General features: G+C 50.6%; 1 protein-coding gene across 3 annotated transcripts in view; it reads right to left on the bottom strand.

Moving 5' to 3' along the window:
• Positions 1-22643, bottom strand: part of GREB1 (growth regulation by estrogen in breast cancer 1) — a 114203-nt gene that overhangs the window by 51934 nt on the left and 39626 nt on the right. For 2 of the 3 annotated variants that reach the window (XM_011960885.1, XM_011960886.1), the window contains exons 5-13: positions 19085-19267; positions 17425-17559; positions 15068-15196; positions 10823-10936; positions 10190-10333; positions 7081-7266; positions 2938-3288; positions 982-1110; positions 126-254 (exon numbers count right to left, since the gene is read on the bottom strand). In XM_011960885.1, the coding sequence (XP_011816275.1) occupies positions 126-254; positions 982-1110; positions 2938-3288; positions 7081-7266; positions 10190-10333; positions 10823-10936; positions 15068-15196; positions 17425-17559; positions 19085-19267 (1500 nt within the window). Of the gene's footprint in view, positions 1-125; positions 255-981; positions 1111-2937; positions 3289-7080; positions 7267-8550; positions 8622-10189; positions 10334-10822; positions 10937-15067; positions 15197-17424; positions 17560-19084; positions 19268-22643 lie in introns of those variants that run through there. The other variant, XM_011960887.1, reaches the window with a different exon arrangement.

The following is a 22643-nucleotide window of genomic DNA, read 5'->3' on the forward strand; positions in this document are numbered from 1 at the left end:
CCCCATCACTGTGCACACCTGTGCCCACTGCCCCCCATTACTGTGCACACCTGCGCCCACTGCCCCTGCCCCTCATCACTACTTTGTACCTCCCCCACCCCGGGAGATTCCTTTTCACCACTCACTTGTGCACACCGGTGTCCCACTGACATCCAGGGATGCTGCTTTAGTGACAGAAGAGGCAGTGAGTGAGGAAGAAATATGGCCTTGATTTTCCTGGTGAAATTTGTCCAGCAAAATGTCAATGTCACCCTCTGCCCAAGACAGAATAAACAAATGGGTTTTCCATGTCAGTGAAATTCAGCAAACATCTACAGGGCAGTTAGTGTCAGGTACTGTCCTGAGGCCCGGAGTCGTGAAGGTAAAGAGGACGTGGCCCATCCTGTCAAGGGGTCTTAGCCTAGTCAGGATGAAGACACACTGCCAGAGTGAGCTCCCCCCACACAGACACAGCCGGTGCTAGGGCAGAAGGAAGAACAACATAGTAAAGGACAAAGGGGAAGGTCCCAAGCCCATCTGGAAAACGAAGGGCCTGAGAAGCTTTCTAGGAGTACATGAGATGAGTCTTGAGGGGTGGGTAGCTAGGCAAACAAGGGAGAAGGATGCTCACAGCCCAGAGCACAAGGGATGTGGAACTCTCCAGCAAGAGGGAAGACAGGGAAGAGAGGCCACCAACGCTGGAAAGGTGGAGAGAAACAGGCGCAAGGGCCTTGTGTACTGCACAAAGACAGAACCCACAAAGTGCCCTCCACCCCTCAGGAGAACTCTACAGCCCAAACAGGAAGAGATGGCCAGCCAGAACCCGCGGCTGTCACTCAAGAAAAGAAAGGGACAGAAATGCAAGTGCACAGAATGAGGGGCACTCTGCAGTGGAGGTCAGCCTTAGCCAGTCACCGGCAGGGTGGGGCAGGATGACCTCCCCCGGCACTGATTTCTGTCCTATTAATGTACGCATATGCACCTGTCTCATGACGAGCCTACCTGGACAGAGGGTGCTAAAGAAGGCCCCCAGCGAGTCTACCTTCCCCGTAACCAGCTCGTAATTGACTTCCTTCTGGTACTCTGCTGGGGTGAGAAGGCTCTCGGAAAGAATCCGGGCTTGGTATTTTCCTGGAAAGCAAACAACTTTCACTGTACCAATCGTATCTTCCCTGCTTACTGGCTGTGTGGCCCTGGACTAGTCCCTTAGCCCTTCTAGACTGACATTTCCCATCAGGAACCTGTGGCTAACAGCAGGATCTACCTCCCAAGCCTGCTGTCAGGCAACGCAAGATAATGGTGCCTGGCACATGGCAGAGGCTCAGGGTCTACTACCGAATGTCCTACTCACAACAAGGTAAATAATTTATTTTAAAAAATACACACACACACACACACACACAGAGAATGGGTTTAAGATTAAAGAACGCTGGTCGGGTGCAGTAGCTCACGCCTGTAATCTCAGCAGTGCAGGAGGCCAAGGTGGGTGGATCACCTGAGGTCAGGAGTTTGAGACCAGCCTGGCCAACATGGTGAAAACCCATCTCTACCAAAAATACAAAAATTAGCCGGCCCATCTCTACCAAAAATACAAAAATTAGCTGGGCATGGTGGTGCACGACTGTAGTCCCAGCTACTCAGGAGGCTGAGGCAAAAGAATTACTTGAACTCGGGAGACAGAGGTTGCAGTGAGCTGAGATTGTATCACTGCATTCCAGCCTGGGCAACAGAGCAAGACACCATCTAAAAAAAAAAAAATAGAAAGAAAGAAAGAAAAAAATGCTAAAAGACAACTCAGACACTGTACTTAAAAAGTACATTAAACGCCAGGCACAGTGGCTCACGCCTGTAATCCCAGCACTTTGGGAGGCTGAGGTAGATGGATTGCTTGAGCCCAAGAGTTTGAGACCAACCTGGGCAACATGGCAAAACCCTGTGTTTACAAAAGTCCAAAACTGAGCCGGGTGTGGTGGTGCACACCTGTAGTAGTCTCAGCTACTCCGGATGGAGGCTGAGGCAACAGAATCACTTGAGCCCAGGAGCTCGATACTGCAATAAGCCAAGATCTCGCCACTGCACTTCAGCCCAGGTGACAGAGCAAGACCCTGTCTCAAAAACAAAGTGCATTAAATTCTGCACTCTTAAAGTAAATTTTACAAGGTATAAAAAATTCCGGCTGAAAATGCACAACACTTGTGAAGATTTAAGCAGGCCAAGAAAGCTCACGTGTTTGGTGTCTGCCTCCCCCACCCAAAAGAACAGTCTGGGCAGGCAGATACTGCTCTGCTCCCTATGGGCCCCCAGCTCCTAGAACAGTGACTGTACATGTGGGGCCTCAATGGGTGTTTTTAAAATTAAATCAATTGGCTCGGCACAGTGGCTCACACCTGTAATCCCAGCATTTGGGAGGCCTAGGCAGGTGGATCACTCGAGCTCAGGAGTTCGAGACCAGCCTGGGCGATATGGTGAAACTCTATCTCTACCAAAAAATACAAATTAGCTGGGCATGGTCCCAGCTACTTGGGAGGCTGAGGTGAGAGTATCTCTTGAACCCAGGAGACAGAGATTGCAATGAGCCAAGATCAGGCCACTGCACTCCAGCCTGAGCAACAGAGTGAGACTTTGTCTCAAAAAATTAAATTAATTGGCTCCTGAACACAGACAACACAAGGTCGTGGTTTTTTATCTCCAATAGATGGGTGAAGAAACAGGGCCAGAGCTCCTGACGTGAGTGACCACCCACGTGGTGGAGCCAGGTTTTCAACAGGGTCTTTCCACACTCCCAAGCGGACCCCAGGGCTAACCTCACCAGCCACTCAGAGCAGGGATGAGATTGTAACTAAGTCATTAGTCAAGGCTGCCTTCTGAAGCCAGCTACTGAGCACAAACCACAGGTGCTAAGGGGACCAGGAACGCAGTTCAGGGGGCTTCCCCGCAGCCGTGAGGCCCAGCGCTCACCAGTGACGGCGATGCAGGAGTCGATGGCCGCGCTGCGGCAGGCGCAGATGATGACCACGTAGTTGGTCTTGGCGAGCTTGCCCTCGACCAGGAGCCGGAACATCTCGGAGAGGCCCTCGGCCAGGGAGTAGGCACACTCGATAACGTGCACGCTGTCGTTGCAGGAGCTGGCGGCCAGGCTGGCCAGCCAGGGCAGCTGCGCGGAGGTCACGGGTGCCACGGCGCTAGGCGCGGGTGGGAAGGGCTGCGGCGGCGCCTGCTGGTACTGCCGGATCTCGGTCAGGTGCGACTCGCGCCAAGAGCGCAGGAAGATCTGCTCCAGGTCCTCCATCAAGGGCACCTGGTCCGCGGCTGCAACACAACGCGGGCGGAGGGCCTGCCACAAATGCCAGCGACATCCGGGGACGCGCAGGTGCAGTGATGTGGAAGTACCCATTTAAGTTATTGCTGTGAAATCGTATCACAGACGGTTGGAGCACGAGGGGAGGGCATAAAATCCGCCACAATCTCACCACTGCCCTAACAGAACCACGGTATTTATGTGTATTTCTTAGTCTTTTTTTTCCATATGCAAGTTTTTTTTAAATTATAAGATGATTTGTACATTTATTTTTATTTTTAAGATTAAGCATTCTCTTTGACAATCCAGAAACATAGTCCTCGCTCACTCTTCGGCCACACACACCTAAAACAGTTAAAAGTGATTCCTTAATCTTCAATGACAAAGTAGAATAAAGGAATATGTTCTCAAGCTGCAGTTCAATTTTTCTGTCCTCTTTTCAAAAGCAAAAATCTTACTTTGCTACCAAGCCACTCACCAACTATAAGGGGAAAGGCAATTTTTCAAAAAGCCAACAAAACCCAGTAAAAAGAATAAGTATCAACCCAAAATTATCACCCAAAACACTGCTGTTGAAAAAAAAAAAAAAAAAAAAGGAGGAAGCCAAATTCCCATAGCTTGTTAGAGAAGGTCTTTAAAAAGAATTCAGAAAGTTAGGACTGGAACTACCATGGTATAGACAGGTTACACTGTCCCTATGTGCATATACAGTGGTAAATGTGTAGAACATTCAGCCTGGGAACATAGGCTTTCTCCTACTCCAGGACAGGGAATAAAAACATGTGTTGCTGGAATTAATATTAAAATTGTCCTTACAAATAGCTGTAATGATTGTCCGTATAAACTTTGGGTCTTGCATTCTTTCCATAACCGTGACCCTATCATCAGTTTCAGTGCCATTTTCAGCCATCGTAAAGAGCGCTGTTAGCGCGTCCATAATGTCCCATCATATGTAAGCACCACTGTAAGTTTACTCAGCAAGGTCTCTATAGTGGATTCTCTCATTTCTTCCAAATATTCACCTTTATAAATACCTCTGCAATGCACATCTTGACGTATAGAACATTACTTCCTTTGCCTAAAGTCTCAAAGGTGGATTTACAGAACCAGCTAATACATACCATCAGCTGGCTTCCAAACGGCCTGAATGCATGAGTTTACCATGCAAACGGTGCATTTGACAAGCACTGGTTTTACTGCACCTGAACACCACTGGGTACCATCGTTTGGGTTATTAATTCAGAAAAAGATGACTTGATTTGTGATTCGCATGTCTCTGATGATGAGTGAGATTGAATACTTTTCAATATTTGTTTCCTTCTGGTATTTTTTATTTTATGAATTGTCTGGTTTATACATCCAGATTTCACACTTGATGAGCTGGAGGAAAGCGCACCAGGCTTCCATTTAGAAGGTGGGTTCCAGTCCAGCTCTACCCAGCACCAGCTGTGAGGCCCTGAGCTATCTCATACGGTTTTCTGATGCATCACACGGGGTTCATGCCACCTGCTCTGTGAGCCATGCCAGAATGATTAAATTAGCTTATGTCTCCATCTTTGATTGGATACATTTAATCAGAATTCACTACTTCAGTTAGCTAAATTAGGATTTAATTAGATTAGCTGTTATCTCTCTCTCTTTAAAAACTTTCCTTTGAGTCCACATCTTCTTCCAGAACTAAACCTTACCCAGAGCTGTCTACACATGCCATACTGTCTCCTCACCTCCAATCTCTCTAATCCACTCCAATGTGACTTATCCCCAATCTTTGCGTACATCATCATCAAGGTTGCCAATCGCTTCCCATGGCCAAACCCAGTGGTCAGAGTCCAGTCTTCCCTCTGCTCAACTCCCAGCCATGCTGGCATAGTTGATCAGCCCCTCTCCTTGGGAATGCTTTCTTTCACTGCTTCTTATCAACATTCGCCTATTCCCTCAATATAGGTTGGCAGACTGTCGACTTGAGCTGCGGACGCTGTGGGGCATTGGGAAAAGGACTCACTGACCATGCCTGGCCTCATGGAGCTTACACCCTAACTGGGGGAGACACACTTAAAGGGAACAATCACAGACCCTAATTCCTGGTGCCCTAAAGATAAAGGGCATAGGATAGGGGCCTGGAGGGCGGGAGCTGTCTTACACACAGTAACAAGAAGGCCTTGCTGAGGAGATGATGGGTGACCTGAAACCTGAAGGACATGAGGGAGCAAGCCACACAAATGTCTTTGGCAAGAGCATGTCACAGGGAAGGAACAGCAAGTGTGGGATACCTTGGTGGGACCAAGATTGCTGAGGGGTACAGCGGGCTGGGACAGAGCAAGCAGGTGGGACCAGGAGGCAGACCGGGCCCCGGGGAAGGGGTGGAGTGAGCGACTGATGGGAAGCCGCGGCAGGGCTCTGAGCAGGGAAGAGATGCAATCGGATTCCCGGTTCTCAGGGATGTGGGGAACAGGGCAAGAATAGTGCCCCGGTGAGGGGACAACCACAGAGAGGGTGAGCGAGACTGGATTCAGGATGAAGCCGTGCTTACTGACGGACTGGTGGGGACTATGAGAAAGAGGGCAATGCTGAGTTTCCCAGATTCTCCACTGTCCTTTCCTTCCTTCCCACTCGTACTATCTCAGTCACGTCTTCTGGATCTCTGAAGACTGGAGGTCCCCAGGCTCAAACCTTGGCACTTTCCTCTCCCCGTAGCCACCCGCAGCTGGTCTCACGGCTTTAACATACATCATCTGTAAGCCAATGTGTCTTAAATGTATACCTAGAGCTTCAACCTCTCCTGGGGCTCAAGGCCTGCCCATGCAAATGAACACAGGTGACTTGGCTGTCTCGTGGGCATCTCGTACAAACTCATGCCAAGACAGAACTCAAGTTCATTGCTACCATTCACCTGGCTGCTCAGGGTGAAACCCAGGCCCCACCTGCTCCCACCCCCTTCAAAGGGATTTCCAGCCGGACTTACCTTCAGAACAGCCCCTCCAGCTCACTGCTGCTGCCATCAGTGGCCCAAGCCACTCTGTGCCTTTAATAGGCAACAACTGACTCTTTCTCCGTTTCCGCCACTGCATCTGCACCATCTGACTCCACACAGCAGCCAAGGTGGCGGTTTTAAAGTGAAAATCAGATCACCTCCATCCCCTGCCTAAAAATACTCCGGTGGCTTCTCCATGTGTCTACCATAGAATCACACTCTTGACCGGAGCTTGCCCCCTGTGACCACACCTCTCCCTCACACCCTCTCTCTGCTGCAGCTACACTGGCCTCTCCAGCGACCTGGGACACTCACTGCTCCCCACCTCACAGTCTCACCTGGCCTCCCTCTCTCCTCAGGGCCCCACCTGTCCTCTTTCCTCAGATCAACACAAGGCTGACTCCTTCTAAGGTCGAGATCTCTACTCACAGAGGCCTTTCTTCATGCCCCTAAACTGGCCCCACACAGACACACACTAATGCATGCGCCCACCTCTACCTGCCTGTTTTCCACTGGTTTACTGCTTCTGTCTCCCACTAGACTAGAATTGCCTCAAGGGCAGGGTCTTTGCTCAATTCCCTGCTGTATCCCTGTGCCTAGAATGGCAGATAAATACTTCTGGAAATGTCTCCATTAACTTCAACCTACTTTCGGCCCCTCAGTGTAGGTACGCCCACAGTGACCTCATGACGTCCTCCCAGTGGAGCCATAAGCTCTCCCCATGTATGTCAATTCCAGCAGCCCAAGTCAGCCCCCACAAGGGCCGAGGCCAGGTCTGTGCTTGGGCTGTGGCCCCTTCCTGCCACCTGGCCAATAGGTGGAGGTGACTCACCCAGCTGGACCAGGTAGTAGACAGTCAGCAGGAGCTGCATCTCCTCAGAGATGGGCTGGATGGCAGAGGCGCCGTACTGCTCGTATGCCCGTGAGACAGACTGGGAATTCTGGTAGCACGTGTACAGGAGAGGGCTGACCACGACGTCATTCAAGTTCCCACACAGGTAAGGGAAGTTCCCGTGGCCTGCAGAGGAACAGCAGTGACTTGGCACCCGGTCTTGTGCACAGCTTATGGCCCCACACATGAGTTCTCTGGGGGTGAGGGAGCTGAAGGAGACAAGTGAACTGTGCCAGGTCCCTCGAGTGCCCTGTCCTGGGAAGCCTTGCTCATTGAGTGCACCTGCTCACCCTTCTGGAGCCTACGATGAGAGGAGTCACCTTTTCTAACCAATGGGGCTGTGCCACTTACTGGTTCATTTCGTCCAATCCTCTTATTTTTTACAAGTGAGGGAGCTGAAGGGAGGGACTTGCCCAGAGCCAAGCAGCCACCACCTGTCACTCCTCCAGCACCACCGACGGGACACCTTGTGGGCACAGCACCTTCCAGAGCTTCACTGGGTGCTGCCTACCAGGCCTTGCCTCCCTGACTCCAAGCAGGGAGGATTCTGCCCTGCATCCTCCCTCCCAGGGCTGTCTGGCAAGGTGAGTTGGGATAATACATCACCACAGAGACCAGAAGACTGAGTCATTCTTTTTTTTTTTTGAGACAGTCTCTTGCTCTGTCCCCTGGCTGGAGTACAGTGGTGAGATCTCAGCTCACTGCAACCTCCGCCTCCCGAGTTCAAGCGATCCTCCCACCTCAACCTGCCAAGTAGCTGGGATTATAGGTGTGCATCACCACACCCGGCCAATTTTTGTATTTTCAGTGGAGACAAGGTTTCACCATGTTGCCCAGGCTGGTCTTGAACTTCTGACCTAAAGTGATCCACCCGCCTTGGCCTCTCAAAGTTCTGGGATTACAGGCGTGAGCCACCATGCCCAGCCCATTAGAAGATTCATTCTGAACATAGCCCTCAGAGGTGGAATCGTCCAGGCCAGGTTCAAATCTCTTTCCACTATTATTTAGCTACATGACATCAAGCAAGAAGCTTAACTGCCCTAAACCTCAGTCTCTGCATTTGTAAAATCAGGTGAAGCTATCAAATCCTCTCGGGGCTGCTGAGCTCCCAAAGGTGGCACGTGTGTGTGTGTGTGTGTGTATGTGTGTATGGTTGTGTGTGTGTGTGGTATCTTGCACTCCGGGTACTCCATTTAGTCACCAAAAATATATTTTCTGACTTCGGCTGTGTGCTATATGCAGACGTCCTGCCAGGCTTGGGGAGTAAAGCTGGTGCCTGGGGCACAGGTCGTGTTCTCAAAGACATTGCTTCTCAAGGGCTTGCCAAACACCTGCTGGCCCACCCAGAGCTTCTGATGCAGAACTGGGGCCTGATTCTGATTCCAGGATGGGTCTGTGAATTCACGCCTCTCATAAGCTCCGGGGCAATGCAGGTTCTGCTGGACCAGGGGCTACCATTTGGGTAGCACCACTTACAAATATTGCGGTTGGCAAGAGGCAAGGTAAAGAGTTACTATAAAAGCAAGCATGTGACATTTGTCATAAAAGAGGGACAGAGAAGTGACAAGGGGGGCAGAGGAAAGGGAATCTAAGACAACTTCATGGAGAAGGCACAGGGCTGAGTCGTAAGGCCTCAGGAGGGCTTGGACATGTGGCTGTGGGGAACAGGAGTCAGAGAGACAAGGGCTTTACAGTGAGGGGTGCAGTGGAAACAGAGAGGCAGTGGAGGGAACAGAGCACACCTGACAACCAAGAGGACAGTCTCTATTCTGAGACTGTTCGTGTGACAACCAAGAGGACAGTCTCTATTCTGAGATTGTTCATGTGAGAACTAAGAGGACAGTCTCTATTCTGAGATTGTTCATGTGAGATGTAGACAGGCTGGGCTTTCTTTTCTGAGGCTCCTGGCTCAAAGCAGAGGCAGGTGAAGCCCTGCCTACACCTCCAAGCCTTGCACCCTGTCCTAGCTCTGTTTCCTGAGCACTGTGTTCTTGAGACCTACCACAGACACATCATGGCTACATACAAAAAATGCATGCAACACGACTGAAAGAACATTGGCCTTCATTTGAGGTAGACAGTGGGGCCCAGTGGAACTGCCTCAGTCATTGGTCCTATGTCATGCTAAGGTTGAAACTCAGAGTTGCATGCTACTTCCTGAATACCCTGTCCAGTTTTTGTGCTTTAGGAAAAAGACATGCTCTTTCTTATTTCTTAATTATCAGGGTGCTTCTCCCACTTTCCTACCATCCTCCCTCCTCTATCTACAAGCATGATACCAAATGCAATAATAACGTATTTAAGAGGGGCCTGCGTGCACAGTGTGTCTGTGTGATGTGTGTGTGCCGTGCCTTCGTGTGTATATGTGTGTGTGTGTTGCCATGTGCCAGCCATTCTGGTGCCTGCGATCACCAGCCAAGCCCTGCTGAATCCCCCAGGGTTTCCCATTGCAACATCTCCAGCTTCATCAAAGGGATTTCTTCAGTTGAGCCAAAAGTCTACCCCCACGTAGCATACGTTAGCCCACTGCACAAAACGGATCAGATCTAATTTTGTTTGATGCTTCTACAGTGGTGACCATGGCTATCTTTGCCCAACCAAAGTAGATTCCATAGTCAAAAAATACTAGTGGTGTGGGTGACAACAGGAGACCACCCACCAGAGCAGGGCTCCTGCAGCCAGGGAGTGATTTGTTTTTTCCTGATCCTCGGCACTCAGCACCAGGCCTGGGATCATGGCAGATGCTCAATGAAGCTGAGCAGATGAAGGAAAGAACGAGGAACAGGCAAATAGACTTCATGGCAGGGAATCATTTCACCTGGACCCACTGTGGAAAGCTGTGACAAGCTCCATCATTCTTGGCATCTGATCAGGGGCTGAACTAGTGACTGGCTCTGCCTTGTTCTTTCCTTGCCCTGGAAAGCACTTTAGGTTTGTCTCAGGAGGATACCCTTGGAGTCAGACGGGGATGAGGTCTCGCTTTTGCCTGTTTCTCGTGCCTTCCTTCAGGTTCTTCCATTCCCACGACTCGGGGCACTGCTGTACTTGCCTTTAAATATCACTGGCTTGGCCTTGCATATTTTCAGCAAGTTGTCAGGAACAGACACTGGTTCTCCAGAGGCCACCACTGGGAAGGTGACTGAAGCTGGTCCCACCAAGCCAACCTGGGGCACGCAGGACACGCCTGCGCTCTCTAGGAACACCCAAGAACATTAGTAAAAACATCAGACAAGGCATCCACTTCTCACACACCTGACATCAGGCCAGGCAGCAATGCTGCTACCTCCTGATCAATGTCCCTGATTACAGGAGCACCAAAGTCTTAGAGTCATAGATTCCTAAGGTCAAGGGCACCTTCAAGTTCCTTCCATCCATCCTTCCCCCAATGGTTCAGTCTCCTCTTTGATATCCCTGCCAAGTCATAAACAGCCCCTTTTAAAATTTCCCAAGGATCAGAGAACTCACTATCATACAGCGATCCTAGACCTTGCAAAGCAATTCTAACATGTGAGAAAGAAGTCTTTGGTTACACCAAACTCTGCCTCCTTAGAACTCCCTCAGCAGTACACACGCACATTCACACGCATGCACGCGCACACACGCACACATACACATACAACTGGCAGCAGCACTACCACCAGTACCCAAGTCTGGAATTCTGGGCAAGGCTGCCATCACTTACCGTACTTAGCTCTGTTCCCACCACCTTGGGGGTAGCCACCATCTGGAGCTGATGGAGATTCTGGAGACCACCCTTTGTGGCGTTTTTTGGGGGGCCCGGAGTTTGACAAGATACCTAGACAATATTCAGAGTGTGGATTAGGCTATCATCAGGAAAGAGTTCCAATAAAACTTCCCCTTGGTTTGGAGAACAATGATCTGTTTTGTTTTGCTTTTTGTTTTTCTAATCACAGTTTCACACGGGTTTTAAGGAGCTAGTGAAATCTCTAGGCATAAGGAAATGTCAGTTTTTGTAAATGTTTCATTCCAAAGTTGTGTGTGTGTCTAAATGATCTCTCTCTGAGCCCGAGCTCCTTCATCTTTAAAATGGGACACTAAACCCGACCCTGAAAGGTGGTTTGATCAGGACTAAAGAGAATGTATGTAGAGTGCTTTGTGCAATGAATTGCAGGGAGCCTGGGCCCAATAAGGTAGCCAGAATTACCCACGTCATCATCATCTTCACCACCATCATTATTGTTATGGACATATTCCAATCTGAAGGGCTGGAAGAGAGAAATAAGTTTCTGCAGACGGGGGCAGCAGCATCTGATCCACCACCACAGCCCCACCGCTTGGGGGCAGTACTGATCTGCCTGTGCTCCCCTCCCTGCCCCAGCCGGGAAAGCTAATTTCAGACTCAAAAAAAATCAAGTACAGAGGCTGATACCCACTGCAATGAGTCATCCCTGCCCACTCTAGACAATAGCATGCTCATGACTCAAGCTAACTTCGTGAATGTTTCAAAATATCAAGAACTGGTTTCCATAGTTTCTTGACTAACCAGACACAAAATTTCCCCTACATGTAGAGATTCACATCTCAACCTCAACTGTACATTAAACTCAACCGGAAAACTTTTAAAACTCTGTCTGGATGCAATCCTATCCCAGTTAAACCAGAAGCCCAGCATGGAAGCAGGACTCAGGCATCCCAATATCTCAGCGCTTCTTCTGGATTATAATGCACAGCCCGGGTGGAGAAACACCAATCAGAGCAATGGTTCTCCAGGTGTGACCCGAGGCCCTGCACAGAACCCACATGGCCCTTTTAAACCTGTGCCTACTAAACCTGTGTGTCCCTGGGCCCCACCTTGACCTCCAGAATCACATCTCTGGAAATGACAGTAAGAAAACACCATCCTTTGTAAGCCAGCCTGGTGATTTTTTTTTTTTTTTTTTCCTGAGACGGAGTCTCACTCTTGTTGCCCAGGCTGGAGTACAGTAGTGCAATCTAGGCTCACTGCAACCTCTGCTTCCTGAGTTCAAGCAATTCTCTTGCCTCAGTCTCCCAAGTAGCTGGGATTACAGGCGCGCACCACCACACTCGGCCAATTTTTGTATTTTTAGTAGAGACGGGGTCTCACCATGTTGGTCAGGCTGGTCTCCAACTCCTGACCTCAGGTGATCTGCCCGCTCAGCTTCCCAAAGTGCTGGGATTATAGCTGTGAGCCACCGCACACGGCCAGCCTGGTAATTCTTAAGCACACTTAAGTGAGAATCATTGCTTTAGAGTCTCTCAAGGGTAATCAAAAAAATATTATCACCTCATTAGACTGACTAAAAGTAAATAAAAAGTTAAAAGCATAAAGTACTCTGTTTACAAAGAACTTTCAAACCCGTGGGCTCCTTTGGCCCTCCCAACAAGCACTGACGCAGTTGCTGTTTTCTCCTCCCTGTTTGTAGGAATGAGGCCTTTGACTCTGCAAACATCTGTCCCCAGTTGCAATGCGAGACCCCCCCCAGAGGCTAAGCAGCCAACTGCTCTAAAAGCTCTCCTGAACGACCAAAGGGGACAGGGCTTGGAACTGGATCTCAGTAAGGATGGAAGAGATACAGATGTGTTCTCACTTTTGGAAGATAACCCTACAAATAGCTCCAAGTAGACCCTAAGCCCATGAGCTTTTTCCAAATGATGTCACCAGGAGCTCTCCCATGGTACCAATGTGGATCAATTATATCTCAAAATATCTCTTGGGGAGGTATTATTTGGCATTTTTGGGAGATGATTCATTATGTAGCCTGCTTGGTGCAGGACATTCTGCATGCTGCCTACTCTGTCCCAGCATCAAATGCCAGTAAGACCCTGTGCCTGGGACAACAAATCCATCCTTTACCAGAACATTTCCTACCCCCGCCCTCCAGGGGGCAGCACTTCTCCATTGGGAACCAGTGAGTGACAGGACTCAAGGCTTCAGTAAACTCCTTGTGGTATTAGATGCAGTTTCTTAAAAATTGATTTTGAGCTCTCGCCCCAGAGCAGAGGAGAAGGCCCAGGAACTCCAACACTTCAGCTGTGCTCAACACAACTCAACTCAGCCAGCATCATGCCCTCTGGCTGGGCTCCCCAGCAGCTGGTACCAGGGGCTCCAAGATGCACGTTACCGTGGTGCTGCCCTTGGGAACTGCACAGCACCGAGGCCCCGATGGCCACATGTGGCTGCGGGACTAAGCCTGGGACGGCTGGGAGCCCCGTGCACTCACAGGGAGCCCTCTTGCATGGAGCAGGTGCCCCCTGAACTAAGCTCACAAAGGTGATTTAATAAGTGAGTGGAGAGAGCAGCCCAGAGCCGGGATGCAGGCACAGAGCATGGAGACAGGAGGATGGGGCCATGGGGGTGGGAGCTCAACTGCCCAGGGCAGCCAAAATGGCAGGGAATGAGGTTCAGCAGGTGGGCTGGGGCCAGATTCTGGAAAGGCTTGAGTGCTCCCCTAGGCAATTTGGAGGAGCTCCATCTCCCACACCCCTCCATGGAGCATGGCAAGGAAAATGCAGTCAGTCCCACACAGAAGGCTTCCCAGGGCCACCTTCACAGGGCCCCGGGCTGAGGGAGGCCCTCATCTCCCTGCTGTTCAGGGTGGAGGTTGGGGGGTCCACAGACAGCCCAGAAGGGAGGTTGTAGCAGCGTGGCATCCCCAGTATCCTCATCCCCAGATGTCCAGCTCTGCAGCCACAGGGCTGCCCCCAAATGCAGCACTCGGCAGAGAAGCAGCAGTCCCTGGATAAAAGCAGGAGGCTGCCTGGGGCTCGGCTGCTGCGGAGGATGGGACTTCCCACTGCCTGGGACTTGGTTGCTGTGGGTTTCAGACTCCAGGATGGAGGTGCTGGTTGGGAACGGGAGGCCTCGGATTCTGTTCAGAAACTACATTCGCCCCTTCAGTCAAGAGTTAGACAATTCACAAGATTTTCACCAGGGAGGTCCTCCACCAGCACAGTGGAGTGGGAGCTTAGAGGCCTGCCCCTGCCTCTCTGGACCTCTGTCTCCTCTGTAAAACAGTGCTGGCCTAGATGGTTTCTAAGGGCTCCTCCAGTTTGATGTCTTAGATCTTCAAATCCAATTTAGCTGAGTGCATGATGGAGGAAGACTAGAATGGCTTATGAAGTGGCTCCAGGTGAGCATGGTGGGGAGAGCACTGGACTGGGAGTCCTCAAGTAGGTCCCTAGGTTGCTCCACCTGTTGACAGCTTCCTCAAACCCTCCTCTGGCAGGAGGTCTGCTCGGCCCCTTCGCTCACCTCTCTCATCCATATCCTCACCTCCTCATCCCTCTTTGCTTCCTTTCTCCCTTTCTGTCTCTACATGATGCTTCCTCAACTTCTAAGTTGCAGTTCAGTTATCACCTCCTCCAGGAAGCCTTCCCTGAAAAGACTAGCCTCAGCAATGACGCTGATTTGGATGAGAACAGCCGGTACCAATTAGTGAGCTGTCAGATGTGCTCTGACCTTTCATACAGCACCTCATCCCTCTGAACAACCCTTGGAGCAGAATTCTTATCTCCAGGTGAAAAAACATTTATTGAGACTTGGCCAAGGTCCCCTGACTAACAAGAAACAGCAGTAGGTTTTGAATTCATATTTATCTGATTTGGAAGCCCATGTTCTTCCCCAACAACACATTGCCCACTATTGCTCCAAAATTCTACCATCCTGCAGCTGTGCAGCCCACAGGACAGGTCACTCGCCATCACCACAGCTGTCTCACCGCTCCTTGGCACACACGACAACTCCCAAGTGTCACTCATACAGCACCAGCGCCTGGACCCAGACCCATGGACTCAGGAGGCACCCGTGGTCCTGGCCTGACTCTCATGGAAGCCACACCAGACTCCAGGAGGCTCAGCGGCCCCAGCCCAGCAGCTCCCATGACCCCTCGGGCCTTGGCCCAGAGAAGAGCAGGATCCCCAGGACAGCCAGGACAGGCAGCGCTACCTAATGCCGATGGTCGCGGCAAGGCCAACAGGTTATTCTTTGCCAGCTGTTGGCACTTTGGGGAATCTTTGCCGTTGAAAACAGCCGGACCCACTGTTGCGCTTAGTGAGGAGTGATCAGAAGCTGGTCCTGAAAGCAGATAGAAGGCAAAGAGGAGGGTCAGTTCACGAGAATGCTCTGGGAGCCAGGCAAGGAGGAAAACACTTTCCTTGCAGTTTCACAAACTAGCTTTTCCCCAGCAAGTCTCATCAGAAGGTCAGAATTCCCAACAGTGATTCTGCTACACGGAGAAGATACATGCAGACACATGCGTACACACACACACACATACACACACACTTCTGCCTACACACAAGCATACACATGCACAAACATGTACACACACATGCACGAACACATGCCTATATACATGCACACCCAGGAACATGCACCCTCCTGCTCACACCCCAGTGGACACACAGCCCGAGTGAAAGAAGGACCAGGGGACTTCCTGAATTCCAGGACCACACCTGAAACTGTTCTGCTTCCTTCTACCTTCTCTCTCAAGACCTCTGGTTGATATGGTTTGGCTGTGTCTCCACCCAAATCCCACTTTGAATTACAGCTCCCATAATCCCCATGTGTCGTGGGAGGGACCTGGGGGGAGGTAACTGAATCATGGGGGTGGTTTCCCCCATATTGTTCTCGTGATAGTGAAGAAGTCTCACGAGATCTGATGGTTTTATAAAGGGCAGTTCCCCTGCACACGCTGTCTTGCCTGCCGCCATGTAAGATGTGCCTTTGCTTCTCCTTTGCCTTTCGCCATGCAGAACTATGAGTCCATTAAACCACTTTCTATATAAATTACCCAGTCTTGGGTATGTCTTCACAGCAGTATGAAAATGGACTAACACATCTGCAGTCCAGGAGAGCAGTCGGGTTTGCAGCTACCTGGGTGCAGGCTGTTCACAGGGCCCAGGGCTCCCCAGGTCTAAGGGTAATTCTGGGGACAATCATGGCTTCTGGTCTCCTGGGGCTGACAGAACTGCTTAAGTTGTCCATGTCAGTCAGAACAGTCTGGAAAGAGCTTGAGTCAGGAGTAGCACTGAATGTTTCCTGTGGGTTTAAGGGGGTGGCTCTGAAGCCAGATGACATATGTTTGAGCCCAGTTCCACCACCTCCCAGCTGTGTAACCCTGGACGCTTACTTAACCTCCCTATGCCTCAGCGTTCTCATCCAGAAAACAGGGGTGGTCACTATAGCAACTCAGAGCCACTGTGAGAACGACATGAGTTAGCAGAAGAAAGTGCCTGGAACGGTGCCTGGCGTGTAACATGCTTTGAGTACTTGCTGATACTATCATCTTATTTAATTCTTACAATTGCCCTACCAATTAGACAGAAGAGATTTGCCCAACTTTACAGATGAGGAAATGGAGGTTCAGAGGATTTGAGTTGCCCCAAATCACTCAACTAAATGGTGGCAGCACTGGAGCTTACACCCAGGCACCCCGACAGCAAAAGCAGCAGGCTCTCCAGGCCATGATGGTAGAGGCACTGGGGGCCTGGGCATGGGGAAGCAGCGAGGAGCTCTGGAGGACAGTATGTTCCAGTCCCCTGCCCAGGGGATGGATGGGCCAGGTGGGTACAAGGGCACTGGCTTCCTCCCTAGGCCAGTGTGCCTCTACAGACCCACTGGGCAGGAGGCATGAAAACAAGCAGCGACCTTCCTGCGTCCTTGGGAAGGCTGGTGTCTACTGTGATAACAATCACCATGCTTAGGAAGTCTGTGCAACATGGTGAAATGCCAAGCATGTGAATCAGGGTTCACATCTAATGTCACCTCTTGCCTCCACCTCCTCCTGACCACGAGGTCCTAGGCAAGCACCCAGCCTCCATGCGCCTCACCTTCCCAATCAGTAAAATGCGGAACCGAGGCCTGCTCACAGCATGGTTCTTGGGCTTCAAGGCATTCACACAGCTGGGGAGTGCTGCGCACGGGGTGAATGGCAGCAATCTGGTCTTTTCCGCCCCTTCTAGCAATTCATTCAAACCCTGACTCAGCACCTTTACATAGAGAGCTCTATGCTGTGCGGGGGTTGTATGGGGGGCGGTGCTGCAGAGGGACCCTGCATATGTCCCCACCAGGGGATCCCACTTCATATCAAACAGGAAGAAAGAAAAGCCCTCCCAATGATACACCTAGCATTCTTTGTTGAAAAGTATTGCAAATTCAAGATGAAAGTAAAGGTGTTATAGAAAAAGATAACAGCCCCTTGATTTATTTTGAAGAATGCTTGACTACATAGTCAACCAGACACACCAGAGACATGCCAGCTGTGTGGATTCAGCAGCCCTGGCGTGTCTCTGCCGCCTCACCTGCCTGCTGAGCTCCCATCAGGATGCTGGGGTTCGTCCCGGGAATGGGCTCGCTGGGGAAGGCAGCCGCGCTCTCCAGGGCCGGGAAGAAGGAACCAGAACAAGTACTGGTGGGGATCTGCCGGCTTCTAAACTCTAAGGGGGCAAGGTGCACGTGTGAAAACCAACTCGCTCTTCTCCAACAGCTACGAAATGAGTTCCTGGAGTGGAATGTGTCCTGCAGGACAGTGAGCTACGGAGACAGTCACACAAGCTGCCACCACAGCCTGGTCTTTGTTTCAGCGTGAAGCCAGGGCAAGGGTGTGACTCTCTACTTGTGGCTCCATGCCAAGAGGCAGCTCTGATATTGTCAAGAGTGGGAGCAATGGTGAATATTTAGGGGAAAGGGACGAATTATACAAATAAGTCACCCTGCAGCTACCCGTAGCCATAGACGAGAGTGTTACTTGAAGGAAGGAAGAATGGGGTGTGAGGGAGGTGTTCCCAGAGCCGCCCAGCCTAAGGCCTCTTCCCTCAACTCCCAGGATCTGCCTGGGAGAGTCCAGAAGACAAGATGGGAACAAGTCCAGACAAGGAAGGAACACCTCACACCCCAGTCTTGCCCTCCACCCGCGGCAGGCCACTGAGGAGCCAACCTCCTCCTCGCCCCACAGAGCTGACTGTGGCCATGAAAGGTACAGCTGAGACAAAGAGGGTGGGAGGGCAGCCTGCTCCCAACATTTCTGAAAGCTGCAGTCCAATCACTTCTTCAGAGACCAGCAACGTGAAGCTGATCTTTCTGGCCACAGCTCAGGGTTCAGGGGCTTGTGTGGGGCATTGTTCAAGTCGAGCTGTCTTAAGTCAGGTTCTCAGCCTTGGTGCTGGTGACATTTGCAGTGAGCTTCTTTGTGCTGGGGGCCGCCCTGTGCACTGCAAAATGTTCAGCCATATCCTGGTCCCTACCCCAGATGCTGGTGGCACCATCCAGTCATGACAATCAAACTTGTCTCGAGTTATAGCCAAACGTTCCCTAGCGGACGAAAGTCACCCATGGTTGAGGACCACTTGGGTGAACTACTCAATTTGGGAAGATGGGAACCAGCGCCCCAAATACTTGCCATAGGAGGTAATGCACAGTCTGGCCCTCTGTCAACTTTCTCTTTTTTTTTTTTTTTTTTTTTTTGAGATGGTGTCATGCTCTGCTCTCCAGGCTAGAGTGCAGTGGCACCATCTCAGCTCACTTCGACCTCCACCTCCCGGGTTCAGGTGATTCTCCTGCCTCAGCCTCCCGAGTAGCTGGGATTACAGGTGGACACCACCATGCCTGGCTAACTTTTGTATTTTCAGTAGAGACGGGGTCTCACCATGTTGGCCAGGCTGGTCTTGAACTCCTGACCTCAAGTGATCTGCTCACCTAAGCCTCCAAAAGTGCTGGGATTACAGGCATAAGCCACCACGACTGGCCCTCTGTTGACTTTTAAACATCCCATCCAATTACACTGTCACTGTCAACCAGCTTAATGCCCGTAACGAAAGGGAGCATTTTCCATTTCATAGGCCTGGCCTTTTGCCTGTGATGTGTGCTGCTATGCAGGGGCCTCTCCCCAGCATCACAGCGACAGGCACCATGGGCCACTTGGGGGCCCAGCACTCCCACCTCCTCCACAGCCAACTTGCCCACCTGAGCCTTTCCAACAGATTAAAGGTCCTTTGGTGAGAGTCCCCTGTGCATTACGGACCAGGTAATACTTCAAGTGTTTCTGCTTCTTGGGTTGAGTGGTCAGTTTCAGATTTATATGATTGGAGAATTCTGTGAAGTAACAGAAGCCTTTCTTTCCACAGCCAACACAATTCCCAGAGAAACCTGGAGAAGAAAGTAAACCATAAACATCTTTATTTTTTTATTTTTATTTTTTTAGATGAAGTCTCGTTCTTGTCATCTAGGCTGGAGTGCAATGGCACAATCTCGGTTCACTGCAACCTCTGCCTCCTAGATTCAAGTGATTCTCCTGCTTCAGCCTCCCAAATAGCTGGGATTTTAGGTGCTTGCCAGCATGCCTAGCTAATTTTTTTGCAGGTTTTAGTAGAGATGGGCTTTCACCATGTTGGCCAGGCTGGTCCTTTTCAAATAAGACAGAGTTCATCCAGACTCTGAAGATCCACTTCCTGTACCACCAGCCAGAGAACTCCACAAGGCAAGCACTCCACCCTCTTAGACTAGCCCAGAGGTTAAGACGGCCTCGACTCAAATAAAAGAGGACCAAGAAGACTTAGTGATAGAGATGGGCCCAGGCAAATGTGGAAGATTTAACGTGCTTGGGGGCTACTTAAACACCTACGTAGAGAGTAAACTTTGCAAGACAAGAGCCATCCCATTCCACCGTGTACACGGATGGGGCGCTGAAATGATGCGAGAGCTCTTATTTCCGGGGGGGTGGGTTAGTTACACTCTCAAAGCAGTATGGCTAGTGAGATGGGCTACACTGGGACACCTCTTTTTTTTTTTTTTTTTTTTGAGAAGGAGTCTCGCTCTGTCGCCCAGGCTGGAGTGCAGTGGCCGGATCTCAGCTCACTGCAAGCTCTGCCTCCCGGGTTTACGCCATTCTCCTGCCTCAGCCTCCCGAGTAGCTGGGACTACAGGCGCCCACCACCTCGCCCGGCTAGTTTTTTGTATTTTTTATTAGAGACGGGGTTTCACCATGTTAGCCAGGATGGTCTCGATCTCCTGACCTTGTGATCCGCCCATCTCGGCCTCCCTAAGTGCTGGGATTACAGGCTTGAGCCACCGCGCCCGGCCCTAAGAGTCCAAAATTCCATCCTGCTCTCAACTTGATCCCGTGAGTTTCTGAAAAGAAATCGGGAGAGCTCCGCAATGCCTGGCCGGCACGCCGGAGAGTGAATTCCGTGGCTTAGCAGCCAGTGGATGGAGATGCTCTGCTGGAAATGTGACTATCTTGCTGCTGCTGGCCTCTGCACCAGGCCTACAACTGACTTTCTGGGAGGTGACGGAGGCTCCCATCAGCTGTGAGGCTCTAAACAAGCCTCCTACACGGTGACAATGACAAAAACACCTCCTGGGAGCTATTAAAATCCAGAGAAATGTGCCTGAAAAGAACTTCATACGCTGTAAAGCCTATTCAAACCATAGGCATCGGGAGTGCTGGTTAAGATGAGAAATGTGAAGACTTGGCTTCTGCCCAGGATGACGGCTCTTATTTAAACCATCATAAGATGGCCTTGCTTCACCCACCGGTATGTCTGGTTTCTATAGGTCCAAAGGCCTTCAGCTGGGGAGATCCTGAAGCTAAGACTCATGTGTCATATTCTCCATTTGATAAGTCTACAAAGGTCATTGTGCCTTAGGCTGTGAGGGCCACCCGGCTCTGTGTGCAACTCTGCTCTGAAAGTCTCCCTAAGGTCTCTGGCTAGTGTTCAAAATAACTCTAGTTAGTGAAGGTTAAAAACATCTCCACAGATAAATAAGACATCTACATTACAGAGGCCGACTGGACTTCCTGATCTATTTTGAGCGCATTTAGTCTTCCTCAAAAGACATTAGAAATAAGGACAGATCTCTTGGCCTCACCATAGGACAGTTACAGGATAATTTACCTTCCACAGTCCTATTCCCTCTGTGCCAGCACAAACAGTAAGGTCCTGACATGAAACACTGTCCTCTCCATGTGCTTGCTTTCCATGGGACAGCCAGGGAACTAACATGCACAGGGAACCAGGGCCATTCTTGCCATTCATCTCGATCCACAAGTGACACAGGAACCAGTCAGCCTGGAGGGCAAGTCCTTCTTTGTGAAATCAGAGAACCAGAGAGGCCCGTTGTTCAAATCCATAGGTACAGAAAGTGTGGCATTCAACTCCAGCCTAAGGATGATGTTCTTGCCCACAGGCCTGGCATCCAAGGCTGCCCTGATGCCCCCTGGCCTCCATCTCCAGCTTTATTCCTGTCCTTCCTCTGATATGCTAATTCCCAGCTAGACTCCCCTGCCTCTCAACCCAGCCGGCTCCCACTGCCCTCCATGCACAGGCTCATCCTCTCCTCTGGGGCCCCACCTGTACACATCCAGCCCTCACTCAACATCCTGCTCCAGTGCCTACTCCCAAGAGCCTTCTGTGACCCAAAGGCTGGCTGGCACTTTCCTCCGGACTCCAGGCTCTTCCTGTAGCTCAGGGGCCTCTGAACATCCCAGTGATTGAAATTTGTGTCTTTTTCCCATCATTATCCCTCTAAGCTGGCAGCATGACTGCACATGTGAGCTGTGTGTGTGCAAGTGTACAGGTACTGACTAATGCCCAACACATGGCAGGCAGCCAGTTAATATCAAGCGGGAAGAAAGGAGAGAGGAAACAGGGTAACTGAAGAGCAGCCTGTCAGGGTTTCTGTAAGCACTCTGAAGGAATAACCTCATGTCTTTATTCATTGGCCTCCAACTTAGGGATGCTTGAGATAAACCCAGCTCAACTGCTGCCTAAGAACAAGGCCCGAAAAAACCTTCAGAGCTCCCTGGAAGGGCTTCTAAGCCTGTTGTTTAAAAGATGGATGAACAGGAAACAGAACTGCAAGATGCTAAGAGCAACTTGCCAAGGCCAGGCTGTCATCCCTCTCCAGAGACAGCTAAGCAGGTTACAGGCCTCTGTCCCATAAGAAGCACAGGCTGGGGACCATGGCTGTGCTGCAGAGGCATCTCCATCTCTTCCGATGGGATGGGAAGCACAGACAATAGGGAGCTCTTTGTGATTCAGAAATGAGGGTGGACACCCTGGGTCTTGCTAGTACAGGAAACATTTAGGGACTCAGCAAGCAAACTGCTTTTCTGCTTTGGCAAAAACTTTCCGGTCAGGAGACCCAGCTGCTCTCCTGTGAGGTGTCTTGGAGAGACAGCCACAGAGGCCAACCAAGAAAACCACAGGAGAAAGAGGAAAATAATGACCTGTTCTCTTCAGAAATCTACCTTAGGACTTGGAAATCTAGAAATTTTTTTTTTATATGATAGGCTTAGAAAGCATGGGATCCTGCCTGAAATCTCAAATTCCTGCCGGGTGTGGAGATCCAGAATCAAAATTCTTCCTTCAGTGTCCTCACCATGGGAAACAGTCCATCACCAACACGATTCTTGTCACCACGCACAGCCACACCCTGTGATTTTCCCGTGTGTCTAGTTTAGCAGCTACAGGTAGCATTTGTTTAACAAGCACGTCCTGGGCGGATATGTGTGCTGGCCGCT

This window comes from Colobus angolensis, unplaced genomic scaffold, assembly GCF_000951035.1.
Source record: "Colobus angolensis palliatus isolate OR3802 unplaced genomic scaffold, Cang.pa_1.0 Scaffold53, whole genome shotgun sequence".
NCBI lineage: Eukaryota > Metazoa > Chordata > Mammalia > Primates > Cercopithecidae > Colobus > Colobus angolensis.